The 17128-nt window shown below is 51.9% G+C and overlaps 1 protein-coding gene across 4 annotated transcripts; it reads right to left on the bottom strand.

The window, feature by feature from the left end:
* Positions 1–1001: 1001 nt before the first annotated feature.
* Positions 1002–16476, bottom strand: DLK2 (delta like non-canonical Notch ligand 2). Of its 4 annotated transcripts, XM_059716591.1 has the most exons (7): positions 12106–12181; positions 9584–9685; positions 7322–7385; positions 5369–5499; positions 4289–4433; positions 3289–3698; positions 1002–2682 (listed from the first exon to the last, which is right to left on the bottom strand). In XM_059716591.1, the coding sequence occupies exons 2-7, from the start codon at positions 9654–9656 to the stop codon at positions 2597–2599; spliced, it is 909 nt and encodes a 302-aa protein (XP_059572574.1). In that variant the 5' UTR covers positions 9657–9685; positions 12106–12181; the 3' UTR covers positions 1002–2596. The 4 variants fall into 4 exon arrangements, with proteins under 4 accessions (XP_059572574.1, XP_019356207.1, XP_019356210.1 ...); XM_019500662.2 differs by lacking the exon at positions 12106–12181 and adding an exon at positions 16105–16476 and having other exon boundaries at positions 1002–3698; XM_019500665.2 differs by having other exon boundaries at positions 1002–3698; positions 12106–12178.
* Between the last annotated feature and the right edge of the window lie 652 nt (positions 16477–17128).

Here is a 17128-nt window from a genome sequence, read left to right on the forward strand (position 1 = left end):
GTTCCTCCATCTCTTCAGCTCCCTATAGCATAAGGCCTTGGGCCTGAAGTCCTTCCCCACCCTCCTTCACCTCATGTGTTCAGCACAACCCTCCTGGACAAAACAGTAGGGGGTTAGGGGGGGAATCTGAGATACTGTGTGGCCACAGGGGAACATCACACCTTGCAATTATGTAAGGGCCTCCAGAAGCTTGTCCAGGCTTGTCCAGGCTTGTCCAGGGTAGATCTGCCATCCTTCCCCCTGCACCCCACAAGGTGCACAAGACACTATCACAGCTTCCTGGGCTGATACTCCTCAGCACTGCCTGGACCCCAGCCATGCCTGGATTTCTCTCATGGGGGGTTTGGAACCTGCCAGCCTGGGGAGCAGCAATTTGCACCTGGCTCCGGGAGGAGTAAAGCTCAGCTTCAAAACCACATCTCCTGCACAGCTGGGCCGGCCTGCAGTGAGCAGTCCACTCCTCCCATCATCCTGCTCACTGGCAGCTGCTGCTGCTGCTTCTGTAGCTTTCAATAGCCCTTTCCTTTCTCCAATTCCTCTCCTGCTGCAGGCAGTCAGGCCACAGGAGTTAGCTCTGCGTTTCCCACCTGCCCCCACAAGGCCCTTCCCTTTCTCCCCAGCACTCTGAGGAAGTCCCAAAGCACCAGCAGCTGTCTTGAGACACAGGGGCTCCTTTCCCTCCCTTAAGACTGCAGGATCCCGCTGCCCCAGCCCTGCCTGTGCACTGACCAGAGGCTCAGGTCGTAACCCAGCCTCTTGACATCAGGTGGCCTCTCTCTCATGCATGTTGGCACTAAGCAGCTCTTAAGCACAGCCACAAGCCCAAAGGCCACACTTGAAGCATGCTGCTGGCGGCAGGGATGAGAGGAGTTATAGGAGAGCTGCTTTGGCAAAGATTTGGGGGGAGAATGGACTAGGGGAGACAGGAAAACAGCTCCACTATGGAAGGGGTCTGCCAAGTAGCTGATGCTTGGCACTCTGAGGGCAGGGGACACTGGCTCTGGTGTTTCATTTGTTTTATTTGATAAAGTTACATCATCCATCCTTGTATTAAAAAAATAATCTTTCTGGTAAAGCCCCTGTCCCCTCTCCCCACAGTCTGTTTGCCTGCTCTGCTTCTTCCTCCATGTGGAAACCTCACTCTTGCCTGCTATCTGGTTTCTCAGCCCTGGAAGTGACGTGGTCTCTGCATCCCTCTGAATACAGCATGGGAGACTCCCTCCATCCTGTGTGAGGCTTTGCTCTAACGCTTCCTCCCTCTCCCCCCAGCACACACCTTGGAGGCACAAAGAGCCTTGTGCCCCTGTGGAGGGTTTCTCTAACTGGAGCAGTCCAGGCTCAGTGGATCAAACTAGGCAAGAAATGCCTTAGGTACATGCCCCACTCTCTTAGAATCAGAACCTGTGATAGAGGTGATATCTTTTATTAGACATCTAGATATTTGCAGAAAAAAATCTTTATTCTTTATTTATTCATATGAATTTTCATTTCTACCTAGAGGAAATTTTACAATCTTTGCATTTTCCTAAGCCTGAGGAAGGGTGTGTGCGCCCAAAAGCTTGCAAATAAAGAATTGTTTTGCAAATATCTAATTGGTCTAATAAAAGACATCACCTCTGCCATGAGCGCTGATTCCTTTTGCCTATAGACCAATACAGCTACAACCTGTATCCCACTCTCTTAGATGCCTTTGACGGGCTTCAAACTGAAAGGTGCAGTCACGGCAACTTTGAAGGCAATGCCACCTCTTTGTTCCCCAGGGCTATCCCAGGCTCTGGATTTAATCTCTAACCTCCTTTGCATCCTGTGCGGAAGGCCTAGTCTTCAAGTGTTCCCATGCCTGGTTGTAGGTTACTCCTGGTAGCATGCTTTGAGAGGGGGAAGTGATGAACTGGAACCAGGCTCACCACCAAACCAGCCCCAGCTCCCTTCCAGCCTTCTCCACATCCAGTTCCACCTGAAGGCACCTGTGGGGAGGGCAAACCTGGTCCTCATCAAGCCTGGAGGGAGCTGGCTTTGCGTTTGCAGCAAGTCTAGCTCTGTCCCTTCCCATCAGTGGGCAGTGAGATGGAAGTGCATGCTGAGGCAGGGAGGGAGCTTCATGAATTGCCATCCAAACTAGATGAGACGGGTTGATAAAGGGGGGGAAAGTCACATGGATCACGGAGGGAGGGAGGTACAAAACATGCTCGCAACCCCTAGGCCAACAGCAAGAGGGAGGGACATTGTATTGAGCCAAGAAAGGGCACGATGGAGTATTGAATGGTCTCCCGAGTTCCTCCAAACTGGCTCCCCACAAGGCCACAGAGGCAGATGGCTGGTTTGCTTCCAGGAGAGGTGGAAGCTGACATGGACAAACTATGACCTGCAGAAAGAGCTGGGAGCCCCAGGGGACTCCAGAGCAGAGCACAAGGAGAAGCAACAGGTCCAGAGGCCCTAGCAGGGGCTGTGGTCCAGGTCCAGAGGCCCCAGCAAGGGCTATGGCAAGGGACCACCCAGTGCAGAAAGCTGTGCCCTGCCCCTGCTCTGGCACTGCCAACCTGAGTCCCAGGAGCTTGGTTCAGTGCATAGAAGATGGTACCAGTGTCCCTTGGTGCTAGCTGCCAAAATCAGCATGCTGCTGCTTCCCATGGTGGGCTTTTCTGGTGCAACCCTTTTGACTCCCGTGGATGCTCAAGGTGCCTAGATGATGAAAATAAGATTAGATGCAGCCAGGATGTCATACCAGGTTGAAGAGCTGTGGTTTCAGATAAGGATTTGCTGTCCATAGGAATGCTTCCCTACTGAATCACAGATCAGTTTGCACCAGAGACCTTTAGTGCTTTGGAAATATTCAACCAGAATGGCTCCCAGGGCATGATTCGAAGGGTTTGTTGGCATGGTGACCTGCCAGGGCCCAACTCTGAGAATGCCAGAGTCCTCACAGCTCTGTAGTCTTCCTGGGCTCTATCAGGACTGCATTTAACATGCCCACTTGACACTCTTGCTCCTGTAGCTTCCTTGCAGACTGTGAGGGGCTTTGGCACCAGTTGGATCTCCGGCGCCCTCTCTGCCAGTTCCTCAGAATTAACAATACAGTGACCAGGACCAGCACAGCAGTGAGCACCCCAAACACCAGCACTGTCACCAGCTGGGCCTCACTCAGCCCTGAGTCCCGTTGGGTCACCACCTCTTTGACAGAGATTTTCAACAACCCACTTTCACTGGCTTTTTCGCTGTGGTTGGTGCTCCGCCTCCCAGTAACCACAGTTCTGACAGGCTCAGGCTGAGTAACCCAGGGGTACTCACTGGTTGTGCTTCTCCCAGGATCGTTGTCCTCCCTGTCAGCTGGATGGTAGAAGGTGATCCAGGTTGGTTCTGCAGTGGCGACCTCACAAGTTTTACCAGTGAAACCATCTGGACACAAGCAGTCAAAATCATTGAAGCGGTCATAGCACTTTGCTCTGTTCTTGCATGGCTGGCTGGCACAGTCATCAATGTTAACAGTGCAGAAACGCCCTTCAAAGCCTGCTGGGCACTGGCAAGAGAAGCGGTTGATACCATCGTGGCAGGTGGCACCGTTGGCACAGGGGCGCATCAGGCAGTCATCTATGTTATTCTCGCAGCGGGCACCAACAAAGCCAGCCAGGCACTTGCAGGTGAAATTACTAGCAAAGCCATTTTCATCCTGGCACTGCCCACCATTCCTGCATGGAAACCTGCAAGGGGAAAGCAAGGAAAGGTCATGGACTGGGGCTGAACACAGCCTAAGCCCCAGAGGGGCATGCATCCAGCATAAAATACCCCTCTGGACTTAAGAGTTCCCAGGCTTTGCACTGGTGGGGGGCAGGAAGTAGGGGTAAGTTCACCTTCAGTGATCAGAGGAGAAAAAAGGGCAGGTGTTTGGGTCCTTCCTACCTGAAAGAGAAAAAAGTCCATCCCCCCAACCAAAGATTCCCTAAACATGGACATGGGTATGCCTAGGACACACTTGCTCCTCCCAGTGATATCAGTGTTCAGAGTACCTGAGGTACAGTCACATTTTCCATAATGAACAGACCAACCCTTAAAACAGGAAAGGGTGGCTCCCAACAGGTCTCCATGAGCACAAAATGGATGCATCCTCTGTACCCAGGAACAGGAATCAGCTCTGAACAAGAGCCCAGACTCTACCTAACACAGGACCAAAGCTCAGGATGGTTTGAGCTTAACTTCATGCTGCACCACTGATTGGTAGAGTAGGATCCAGAGCTAATGCTCTATATAATCTCCCTGCCTGCTCTACCCCATCTCTGCTGCTGTATCTCACCCTGCCTTCTCACATGGCCCTATCTTCATCTCACAGTCCTTTCCATGGAAGCCCTCGGGGCACAGGCAGGAGTACTCCCCATCTCGATCGTAGATGCACTGGGCTCCATTCTGGCATGGAGGCTGGTGCTCACAGATGTGTGTATCTGAGGGAAGAAAAAGAGGAGGCAGTTGTGAGAGATGAGCCCAATGCAAATACTCCAACCTGCCCTGTCGGAGAAAAGCTAGAGCAACAGCAGCAGCTGCTTCCACCCAAATAACAACAGTGGCTTTGGCTAGCACGCATGCGGCTTGCTTCAGCTGCGGCTGTCACAGTGCTTTCATGTTAGTCCCCCTGGCAGGGATGCAGAGTTGTAGAGAAGGGAAAGCCCTTAGCTGCTCCGAGCACTGCAGAAAGGCTGACATATAATGGCACACAGCATGCTGGAGACCCTGGTTAGCCTAGATCAGCTCTGCAGGGAAACTGCTTCCCCTCCATCCTGGACACTTGCTTCCATTTGGAAACGCACAAGGGGATCCCACCCTGCTGACTGTTGAAGGCAGGAAGTGCTGGGGGAAGCAGGAGGCTCAGCAGACTGCTCGCTGTAGCGTGGGAAAGGCAGCAAATATTGCCCATCGCCCTTCCGCAGGTCAGCCGGCCTTCTAGCATCCCCAGATTTGCCAACTGGGATCAGATCCCAGCAGCCTGACCTTCTGCCACATAAAGGGAAGGAGTGGGCTGAAGCTGTGACAGAAAGATGACACCTCATCCCCCAGGGAGCCAGCACAGGCATCACAATGAGAAACAGGTGGCCACCAAACCTCTGCTAGCAGACACAGCACCACCCTTCCATTTAGGGTGTGCAGCCCTAACCGTGAAAGGATGAAAACTACCATCTTGTGGAGATATATCTTGGGCACCTGGGTGGAAACCTGGCCCCCTCCAGCCCCTGTGCCCTCCACATTCCACCCAGTGTCACAGGGCATTTGGGCAGCACCTCAGCTTCTCTCCACCTGGAGCTGCTTCCACCCAACAAGCCGGTCCTCACAGCCCCCTAGGCTGAACCTCAAGCCCATCCCTGATCCAGCTGGTGAGACCTACCTTTGTCACAGAATTTTCCTGCCCAGCCATTGTGACAGATGCACTGCCAAGGCTGGTGGCACGTCCCATGGAGGCAGCCTGGCATCCGCACACACTTCTCGCAGTACTCACCCTCCCAGCCTGGGTCACACCTGAAGGAGGAAAAAAGAAGGTTAGTCAGAGACTTCCCAGCAACAGCACAGCAGAGCAGAATGAGATTACATAACCATTTACAGAATGCTGCCTTCATGCCAATATCCTAGCACGGGAAAGTGCATAGGGCTGGAGCAATCCTCTCAGAGAATCCCATGGATGCAGAAACATACTTCTCCTGGGAAACCACCTAAGCCAACAGAGGAAGCTGAGGGAATAGATGCTGTCTACCCCCTGGTCCCAGTGCCTTGTTCGGAGTAGCCATCAAGTGCCGCTCCCAGATTAGCATTCTCTCATAAAACCCACTGCTGGGGAAGCTGCAGTCAGCTTTCCCTGTCTTTTTGTCATCAAAGCCCCTTCCCAACATTTTACTCCTTAATCCTCTCAGATGGAGGACAGAAAGCAGAGAGAGGGAACTGGAGGAGCAAGAGAGATGCTGAGATACAGCTCATGCCAAAACCCAAGAGTTGTGGCTCAACAGCCTTGATTTTAAATGCTAGTCTGCACGTTTCTTTTCCCCTGAGTTTAGACAGCCAGAAAATTCCTGCACCCTTTCAGCCAGGCAGACAGATGAAGGGGCAGGGAGCAGATACCTCTCTTTGTACTACTGAAGTGTGTCTGTATTCTTCTTTAATTGAGAAAACTGGAGTATGCGCAATAATCCAGATGTGAAGCCACATACAGCATTCCAGAGGTGGTCCATTTATGGAATCACCATAGTTACAAGGTAACCATAAGAGTTATGGGAAAGCAGTCACTGAAGCACACAGCAGGATGTTGGCCCTAATGGAACAGTGGCTGGTGATTATAAGAAATGCAAAGCTGTTTCTGGGCTGGACAATCCCTGCCTTCCCAGAGGGGAAAGAGGAAGTGTTAAGAGCACCCAGGTAGAAGCAGAACTGAGCTGAGCTGAGGTGACAGAGAGGTAGAGATGTAAGAATCAGGACTCAAAACCATCACCAAATTAAAGCTCACAAAGGCAATGCCACCCCCACAATCTCAAGACTCCAGAAAGATGGCAGCTCTGAACTTCTTTTCTCTGGAGCAGAGAATGATACAGCAAGATAGTAAAAGTCCTGAAGCAGCACAGGCTAGATGAAAAGGCTCTGCAGGCCTCAACGATTTTGAAAAGGAGCTGCCAGGCTCCTGAAGGCTTCAAAGAAGAAGCTGAAGACTCCAGACTGAAAGTTGTAGCCAACAGTCCAGAATGAAAGTAGTAACCAGCAATATGGCCACCATACAGAAGAGCGCAGCATCTCTAATTTGGCCTCGCCACCCTAAAACACCCCCAGAAACCAAATTGCTTCACTGTCTACAGAAATGAGCTATCTTGTAGATATTAGTATTTGGGCAGCACCTGGTTTCTATCACTAACATGAAGAGCCAGTTACAAAGAGTTTGCAATCCAAAGGAGCTTACTGCTTTCTAGGCATGCAATGCTGTCTGGGGAGCTGCCACGTGGTTTATCTGAGGTCCTTCTAGGACATGCATCCCCATCGTATCTGAGCACTAAAGATCTCTCTTGCATGGGCCCACTTGGCCCTTACAGAACTGTGCCAGTTGGTTGGTTTCAGACGTGATCTAAAGGCAAGGTCTGTAGAACAGAATGGCACAGGAACCAAACTTTCCCACTGGGAAGGTGTCTACTCAATATGGGGGAGCATCTGACTCTGGGAACTTAGATGAGCTGAGTGGGATAACACTATCAGCACTCTTCAGCTTAAATAGGGATTTGGAGGTTATGGGGAATTAGTCAGAGGTACTGAGAGATCAGCTGTCCTGGCCATGACTGCTGTTCAACTGGAGACCCAAACATCATACCTGCACTTGCCATCCTGGTCACAGCACCCGTGCGCCAGGTTACAGTGCTCACTGCAGTCATCACCTGCAAGACAGGGCACAGACAATTTACTACACAAGGAGGGCATGCTAATATCAAGCTGTGCACACGAGCTCCAGAACTCCAGAACTGCCCATGCCAAGGGCTCCTGTTCACTCAAATCGGCCTACGTTGGAGCCCACTGAACCAGGCAGCCCTGTTTTCCCTTAAAGTCATCAATTTCCTCCTCCTCTGCTTATTTCCCACTGCTTTTCATTATGTCACTGAGGCCTTTTAAAAAATGCCAGGTACCCCACCCCACAGGGTCTGATGGCTTTACAAGAGAACACACCACGGGGGAAAGAACTGAATGTAAAGAACAAATCAGTGCTTGTAGCACAGTTGCACTTGGGGAACTCAGGCCTCTTGTGTCAGGTATGGTACACACAAGACAGTCCCTGCTACAGTTAGCTCAGAAATTAGGGTTATGACACAGGTAGTGGATAAAATGCTGGGCCTGGAGTTACAAACCTACCCACGTGCATCAAGACTCTCCATACTCTCCTTATCGTGACCACTCTTCATACATCACTTACATTTGATCAGAGATTTCTCTGGACAGAGACCCTGTATACAGTTTGTATTTACAATGTCCAACACAACAGGGCCTAGCCTTCAGTTGCAGCTCTGGATGATACTGTAATACAGTAAATAACCAGGTTGTTTATCTATGGGGCTCAAGGAGGCCCACTCACTTTTCTGGTGATCTAAACACCAAAGAAGTGAGAGGCTCATAAGCATGTCTGATGAAAACTAAGTTTCTCCAGGAGGATATGAGATAAGCAGGTGAGAGATGGGTTAGTAAGTACTAGCTCTCTCCCCAAAGTGTCTCTGCCTCTAGAAGACAGAGAGTCTTTGGGGAGAGAGTCACTCATCCAGAGCTGTTGGAGTCACTGTGACCTGGCTGCAAGCATAAGCGTAAGGTAAGAGTGTGGGATAATAGCCTGACAGGTGTTAAGTTCTGTTTATTTATTTAAACACCCCAAAGGCTGTAACTGAGCTGTGGCCTGGCTCTGCTGCCTCTCATCCCTATGCTAGCCCAGCACTGGCCTGTTTTCTCCAGTCAGGTGTCTTCTTTCATGTCCAGCTTTCTGTCTTTCTGCATGCTGATCACTTATTGCCCTCAGCCTCTCTGTCTCAGGGCACCAGCTCTCTCTCCCCTGTAGAGTCCCGGCACTGATAACAGTTGGCTTTGCAGGGATCAGAAGGGGCCACTAGGCCTAGTTCAGGGCTCTCAGTCCCACATTATCTTAGCAACCAGGCCAGTGAGGAGGCTTCACTTAGAGAGACAGGAGCATGGAGAAGACCGCTTCTCCACCTGTAGCCTGTCCAGCAGGTGTCACTGCACACTGGAAATATGAGTGAGATTCAAAGTGAGCGGAAGAGCATGGGTACAGTGGGAGTGCAGCAGCCACCTTCATGACATCAAGCTATTATCTGGGAGGCTGAGCATCCTTTAGTCCCAGTCCCAGACTGGTAGATGGTGAATTATTAGCAAATGAAGTCCATCCTCCAGGCCCATGCAGGGTGTAGTCTCATCAGTGGAGCTCATAGCAGACTGTCAGAGACTTTCTAAGCGGCATTACATACAGTAGAAAAAGGAAGGGAGGATGGGGTATTCTTGTGTTTGCACCTTAAAGTCCTTCACTGCAAGTGAGAGACAGACTCCTGTGGCCAAAATCAGAACTAGAAACCCCCAGAACATGCCATGGATAATACAGAGAAGCATTGTGGATCAGGTCAGCCCATGATTGAGTACTGCCTTCTTTCATGTCTACAAGCAATCCTGCTGTGGTAGGTGCTTTGTGACTCTACCATTTAGTCACATTGGGAAGGGATCTCCATTCCCAGGTTCCAAGCTGGCCTTTTGGACTCTTCCTGTCCTTCCCTGCCTCTTGGGAATGTCACATTTATTAGCATAATCTAAGACTTCTGGCACAGAGCCAGTGAGCCTGCAGCCCAAAAGAATCTCCTTTCTTACTGCCTGTCCAGCCCTGTGCCAACAGGAACCTCATGAAATTTGGGGCAAAGGACCCTTTCTGATTGCAACCTCACAAAATGCCTGAGAAGCAGGTCCTGTATTCTTTCAAGCAATGATAGTTTTTCTTTTGCTGGACAGTGGTGATTTGAGGAGACCTTACGATCACCCACGTAGGTTTGGGAGGATGGAAACTGGAAAATAACACATTTCTGCCAAATCTCACCTTGGGCAAGCTGGTGATGGGCCAAGAGAATCCAAACCAAGGACATGAGCTGAAGACAGCAGCTCCTGAGCATGGTCAGTGTGGCCCCACCGAGAGAAACACCTAAAGGTACATAAAAAACATGATCAGAAATGCCCTAAGCTCACTACACCGCAGCTCTGCTAGGTTCACTTCACACCTCCCCATTTCTCCGTTCTGTGATTGCTTAAACTGTATAAGGGCTGTCTACTTGTGACATTCTCAGTGCTTCTTTTGGATATGCTCTTGCTCAGGATCCTTTCTGTACTACAGACATCTATAGTTGAACAGTCCTTTTAAACATATATGACAGAAGTATAAAGCTGAATATGAGGATTGGCAGTAATGCTAGAGTTCAGACCACCTCCTGGCTCCATCATGGGTTAGGAGAGTGTGAACCCCCATTCTGATATTGTCTTCAATCAATCAATCAATCAATCAATCAATCAATCTGTGTATTTCAGCCTAATATCCACTTCCCCCTTTCCCATCTTTGTTAAATACTGAGACCTCCTACATGACTCCACCAGTGCATCTCAACTGTAGTCTACTGATTTCTAAGGTGCCCAGGGGAAGAGAATCCCCTGCTTTCCTCCAGGATCAGTGCTCTCGGCTGTGCAGCTGGTGACTTGGTGTCCTCTGACTAGGCAGTGAGCTGCAGCTAGCAAACCTAAAACTGGTAGCTAAATTCAGAAGCTCCTTCTGTCTCTATTAGATTCAAGGGGGCAGGGATCAGGGCAAGTCCCTGCATCTCCAGCAGGCAGTAAATGCCACACAGAACATCACTTTGCAGTGCATGGGTGTGCAGCAAAGGCCCTCAGACATAGGACTGAAGCTTAAAGGAGCAAAAGCAAATATGTCCCTCCTACCTAACCTCCACCTAACCCGCCTCACTCAGGGCGCCAACATTCCTCAACCCAGGTGTTTTCTAGACACTGCCTGTCCTCCTGGAGCATTTGTACTCCTGAAAAATACTTTGTTCCCTCACTGCCTGCTTGAGTATATTCTGGCTCTTAAGAGCATGAAGTTCTAGGGCAAGATCACTCAGGGAAAATACTGTAATGAGCAATGAAGCAACCGCCCATGAAGAATAGTGAACGGAGAATGGAGCAAGCTTTATCCAAATGTGTGAGTGTTACCAGCAAGGGGCTGTTCCACGTGAAGATGGGATCTCAACCTACGCAGTCAGACTGGGCCAATATTTAAAAGCAGGATGTGAAGAAAAGACAGGCACTTGCTCCAGGAAGTGCTGCAGGCAGGGGCTGGTTGTCTGTCTGGGTCTGGACTGGCCCAAATGATGCTGCCAGAAGCACCTTTCCAATGACTAAATCAAGCTCTTATCACCTGGGGTCATGAAAGATCATAAGGCCTTTCTGACAATCATCACCCTGTGGGCTGTCGGCCCCACTGTCCTGGCCACAGGCCATCTCAGCCAGTCCCTTTCTACCACCCCAAACCCCACACACCGCTACGGATGAACACAGGGCTTTCCTTCACTTCCTGTCCTAAACCTGTGCAGTGCTAGGGTGGACCGCCTGACAGCTGCTGCCTTCCAGGAGCGGGTGAAGTGATTCCTGCGAATCTTCTAAAATAATTTAGGGATTAGGGCTGAACAGTTGGCATCCTCCTCCTCCTCCTCCTCCTGCCGGGAGCTCAGCCTCGAGCTGCCACCCGGGTGTCATTGCAAAGGTCGTTTCCCCCTAGGCTTGGGCAGGGGCTGTGAGGCTCAGTGCTTGGGCCAGCACCTCCTGCTCTAGCTAACAGGATGCCCTCAGCCCTGAGGGGCCCGAGGGCGCTCAGCACCAGCCCCGGGGCAGGAGGTGTGCATGACCGCCCAGAGCCAGGGCACAGGGGTGCCTTGTCCTTCGCATCCCCGTGTCCAGGGGCGGTCGCCAGCCCCTCCTGATGGCTGGACCACAGCTCAGGGCTTTTCTGGGGCTGGGACTCCCGAACCGACCCCCCCCCCCCCCCTTGCCCCGGGGGATGCGCTGGGAGAAGCGCCGGCCCCTGCCACAGGCTCCACGACCAGAGCCGGGGGTCGCTGCAGCCGGCGGGGCGGGGCGGGGTCCCCTTCTCCCCCCATGTTGAGGCAGGGGCAGCCCTCGCCCTCCTCCTCCTCCTCCGCGCACGACGCCCCCCGCCCGGCCGGGCCCCTGCCGCCGCCCCCTGGCTCCTCACCTCGGCGATCGCGGCAGCGCGGCGGCTCCTGGGCGCGGGGCAGCACGGACTAGCGGGGGCGGGCGGCCATGCCCTGCCCTGCCCGGCCCTGCCCCGCCCGGCCCGGCTGCGGGGCTTCGGGAGGCGCCGGCTCCCTCCGGGCTCCCCGCCGCCGCCGCCACTGCCGCCGCCGCGCGCTCAGGCCGGCTGCCAGGGGCTGCGTGTGGCTGCACATCCCGCTCCCGCCCGGCGCGGGGCACGCCGCCTCCCTCCCGCCAGCCGCGCCGAGCCCCGCACCGCACCGCCCGGCCCCACCGCACCGCACCGCTCAGCACCACACCGCTCACCTGCCGCTGCTCCGGCCCTGGCAGCGCCGCCGCCTCCCGCACCGCCGCTCCCCGCCTCCCCGCTCACACACACGTACACACACGGCCTGGGCTGGCCCAGGGTTGCACGACCGCGCGCGCACACATACACACACACACACACACACACACACACGGGCTGGCACAGCCCAGGGTTACACGAGCATGCACACACACACATGTGCACACACACAGGCTGGGCTGGGGTGACCCAGAGTTACACACACACACAGAGGCTGGCCCAGCCCAGGGTTACATGAGCATGCACACACACACACACGTGCATGTACACACACACACACACAGAGGCTGGGCTGGCCAAGGGTTACACAAGCACATGTGTGCGTGCGTGCACATGCACACACACACGCGCGCGCGCGCTGGGTAGGCCCAGAGCTTCCAGCCCTGCTGCACTGCAGGGAGAAGGTGTGGGGAGGGGGGCAAAGAAGAGCCCCCCCACCACCTGGGATCTGCCCCAAGCCTGGGGCAGGGGGATTCTTCTGTGGGGACTAGCACTGTAGATGGCTCAGGCCTAACCCTGAACCCCACAGTGGGCAGTGTTGTGGTGAATATCCCACCCCTTCCCTGTGCTCCAGTCTGATGATGGATGGGGAGAAGGGGTCTGGGGGGACTTGACATGGAGTGGGATGTAGGCATGAGAGAAAAAATAAGGGGATAAATGGCTGTAGGTGCCAGGTATCCACCTCCAGGGCTAGAGAGACAAGCTGCCAGCAAGGAGAGCTCCCAGGCAGGCTCCTGCGCACCCCCCGCCCCCAAACCACAGATGCTGGACATGGCCTAGCCTTGTCTGCTGCACACACTCATCACAGGGGACACCGAGTCAAGCCTGGGGTAGGAGAACCAAGCACTGTAACCAGCTTCTGACTGACAGAGTGAGCCTGGGGGCCTTCCAGGCATCTCTCCCTCAGATTTGCTACAGTGGCGTTAGCACAAGTGCCACTTCACCAACAGAAGCAGCAGTGGGAGTGAGTCCTTGTCTGGACCCGTCACATAAAGATGCTACATTTTAATGGCTGCATATTCTAAGCCTGGTTGAAGTGGGGTTTAATGCTCATATTTGTTTCTGTTTTCTATCCAAGCATACTCATTTCTCATCTTTGGTATTAATTGTCTCTTGCAGAATGTTTCTATCTTCTAGTCTGGTGTTAGAAGGACATGCCAAATTACCTGGGTTAAGTGAAAGCTCTTTCTTCAGCCCTTCCCGTGTAGGCCAAATGCTATTTTACAAGCCCTGCCATTTTCAACCCAAGAGATTGGTAGGCCCACATAGTAATTCTGGCAGTCATTTCTCATGGGGGAAGGACTTGAAAGGCCCTGTGAACTGGAAGCTTTTAAAAGATCATCTGGAGAGGTACTGATACCTCAGAGCCTCCTTCATCAGACCAAGGAAGAACAGCTAGTCCCCTCCAGGACCTCTCTCTTACTTGGTAGGGCTCCTTCTTGTTTATTATTGTGTAACCTCTGAAAACATTGACACTTCTCATTCTTCAGCATGACCAGCTTGCCCCATAGTCTGACCACTTTCTTCCTCTCACCTGGTGCTTAGTGTTTGCCATTTCTTCCCACTCCAGAATTGCATCAATCAGCAACAGCACCACAGCCACTAACTAAGGTTCAGGCTGGACATCAGGAGACATTACTTTATGGTTAGGGCTGCCAGGCTCTGGAATGGGCTCCCAAGTGAGGTGGTACTTTCTCCTACCTTGGGGGTCTTCAAGAGGAGACTGGACAGATATTTGGCTGGGATGATATGCCCCTGGCACTAGTTCCTGCCTGGGACAGGGGGTCAGATCTGTTTGGGTCTCTTCCGACCCTAAGCACTATGATACTATGAACTCTGTGCTCATATCTCCTATTCTAACATCCTCCAGTCCTCTCTCCATCAGACAGGCTTCTCCCATTTCCCTACCCTTACCTTATGTCTTTTCCACCCTGGGTCTATGGCAGTCCCCTTTTCATTCATTCTTTCCTTGGCATCTCTGTCCTTACCACACTTAAAACTACAGCAGCTGCAGCCCTCCTCAAGGAAACTGCATTGACCCTGGGACCCTAATACTCTCAAGTATGGATTTGTTGAAACCACTTCCCTGCCTGAAGCATCTATTGTCCACTTGAATATCACTGAGACAGATATCCTGGCTCTTGGATGGAGAAAGGCTCTCAGCCACAGCTCTGATGTAACCACCTCCCTTTTCATTGACCTCCTCTCTCTTCTCGGTTCTGAGATCTCCAGACTTTGAGCACATAAATGAGCATCTCAGTCTGCCACCATCTGTGGACCTTCCTTGCTGAACCTTTCCTTTGCAAGTCAGTCAAAGGCGTATGGCCTCCCAAGGCCACATAGATCCAACTCCAGTCTGTTCAGGAGACTTCAACCATCTTTTCAGGCGTATATGGAATACAGCTATATCAGCTCCACCCTGAGGGGTCTTGTCTGGTTCTCCATCTGCTGCAAAGTCACTATCTTCATCTTCAAGGCCCTTCATGGTCCCAGCTCCATGTGCAACTGTCTCTCTCCTTCTCTTGATACTATGGCTTTGAGAAAAAGGAAGCCTGGGGGGGAAGGGGGGAAGAGATAATACACCTTCCCCTCCTCTGCTAAAAGCATGAAAACTGCTCCCTCCATTCCCAACTTGCCCCCCAGCTGGTGCTGCTAGATGAACAAAGAGAGCTTCCTCTCTCTGTTCCTGTCTTCTTTGAACAGTGCCCAGAACTCCTACTTGCTTTCTCTGCTCTGATAATCCTACCTACACATAAGGAATTAATTGTCAGCACCTTTGCCATAGGGCTGCTCATCCATGAGCCCCACTCCTCATCCCTGAAACAACACTGCCTGCACCCACCTCCTCAGACACCACCCTGGTGTAGCAGTTGTTAGCTATTACTCACTCTTCCTACCTCTCCCTGTCTTCTGTCCTCACCTGCACTCACACCTTTTACTGGGATAATGACTTTGTACTGACACTGCGCATTGTGAAGCCATTGTACAAACAGACCCCTATGCATTTAAGCTGCAGTTTACTTAGCATGTGTCAAGAGGAATGTTGCATCTGCTAGACTGTAGTATCATTGTGTGTGTGTATGTGTGCATGTTGTGCTGATATCCTGTATATTTTTGTACTTGTGATGGTGTGTGTTGTGCATGTGTGCACATGCTTGCATAATGAGTACCACTCCTTGTTGATGTCAATGTATGTATACCAATATGTACTCCCAACTCACTGCTGTCTGTTGGAGGGGGAGACAGCATTAGATTACAGTAAGTGGTATAGGACCCAGGGTTTTCCATTCTGCTTCTCTCAGAGGTGAGAACTGTGGCACTGAGGGGGAATCATGGGGAACATAATTCAGAGAGGCAAAATGGGCGAATTTAAAGAGATGAAACTTGTTGGCTTTTTCCTTTTTTGTCAGCAGTCTTAATGTGATTATTACAAAGAGAAAGAGGCAGGGAGAGGGGAAATAAAGAAGGTAGATAGAAAAGAGGAAGGAGTGGGGAGGGGAGGGAATGGAAAAAGGAGTGGGAGAAGACCCAAGATGAAACTTCCTAAGGAGTGAAGGGCTCTTGTCCTCCAGGGCAGAGTCCTAAATCTAGGACTTTGATCACCATGTCCAGCCTCCCGGAGACCTAGTCAGGCATTGGAAAAAGGATTCCTGCACTGTACTGCAGGCTAAGACTGTGCTCTGCTCACTGTTATGCCATCCCATCCCTGGAGGCTTCTCGGATTGAACAGCTGCTGGGTCAGAATTAGGAAGGATTTTTTTCTAGCCCTAAGAATCTGTTCAGAGATTTTCCCCTGTTGAAGAAAATCCCACAAAGTGGGAACCTGGGGTTGGGTTGGAATGACCTGTCACCCTGATGCATTTGTGCCTCATCCCTGTGGCATATCCTAGCTGAAGAGCAACCCCCCAGCTACCCTTTAAAATTACCATCACCACTCTCATAGAGACAGAAAAAATTACCTGTCAAAACTGACTGGAGCTGCTTTCCTTTCTTCCGTCGTCTGGAACCTGCTCCTTGGAGGCAGCTGGACATCAGTAGCACGAGGCAGATGCTGAGCTGAGGGAACAGGTGCTGCCACTTCCCCTTCACTGAGGAACCTTCCCCAAGGCAAAAAGGAAAAAAAAAACCCCTAAACCCCAAACAAACAAAAAAACCCCCAGCTTTCCCGTGCAGAAGCCCAGTGAAATGCACCCCCTCCTGCCCACTCTAATCCTTCAAAGGAGACAGGGGAACAGCAGAAACCAGCTGGAGAGAGTCCACAAATACTGCAGACCTGCCAACTCAAATTAACATCTCCTAGCTTGGCTCTCACTCCAGGTCACTCTCTTGCACATGCACACTGCACAACACCAGGCTGGGGTTTACATATTAAAACAAAAGTCCACGCCCACCCCCCTTTTCTTTTCCCAGTCTGCCCTGGCCCACAATACACGCCAGCAGCCTGCTGGCCCTACAGCAGTGTAACCCAACCCCCTGCCATTGTTCCCCCTTCCCCAAGGTCTATATTTGACTCTACTGCAGCACCGTGTGTGTGCATGTGCCTGTGTGTGTGTGCATGCATGCGCACGCTCCAATATTTGTTCAGAGTCTCATTCCCCAGATGCCCGGGATTGCTTAGAAATAGCTTCCATGGGCAGTAGGTGCTTGTCTCTGTATTGGGAAGGTGGAGGCAGCAGGCAGAGGAAAGAGGGTTAAGGGCAAAGGTGAAACTGCTTCTGGCTCTTCCTTTGTAATTTTCACCATTTCAATGATCTGTCACCCTGTGGAGAGCAGCTGTGTTGAAATACAGCTATGCATACTCCCAACAAGTATTATAGGACCCAGGGCAGAGGCTGGGAAGAGGAAACATGGGAAAGGTATCTCTGCTAGTGTAATCTCCCTCATGCTGTCCCCTCCGGAGGCTGCTTTTTGGTGGTTACAAGGGGATTTCTGTCTCCTAGGCCTTTCCACTCCTACCTTCCCTCTTCTCTGCCAATGACAACG

Source organism: Alligator mississippiensis, chromosome 1 (genome assembly GCF_030867095.1).
Source record: "Alligator mississippiensis isolate rAllMis1 chromosome 1, rAllMis1, whole genome shotgun sequence".
Classification (NCBI taxonomy): Eukaryota; Metazoa; Chordata; order Crocodylia; family Alligatoridae; genus Alligator; species Alligator mississippiensis.

Bases quoted from the DNA above. Each gene is read 5' to 3' on its own strand.
- DLK2 (XM_019500662.2), bottom strand. From the start codon at position 16,177: ATGTCCAGCTGCCTCCAAGGAGCAGGTTCCAGACGACGGAAGAAAGGA. The intron at 7,386-9,583 runs GTGAGATTTGGC...CCTGTCTTGCAG, and splicing joins CCATCACCAGCTTGCCCAAG to GTGATGACTGCAGTGAGCAC. The intron at 3,699-4,288 runs GTGAGATACAGC...TTCCCCTTGCAG, and splicing joins GGGCCATGTGAGAAGGCAGG to GTTTCCATGCAGGAATGGTG.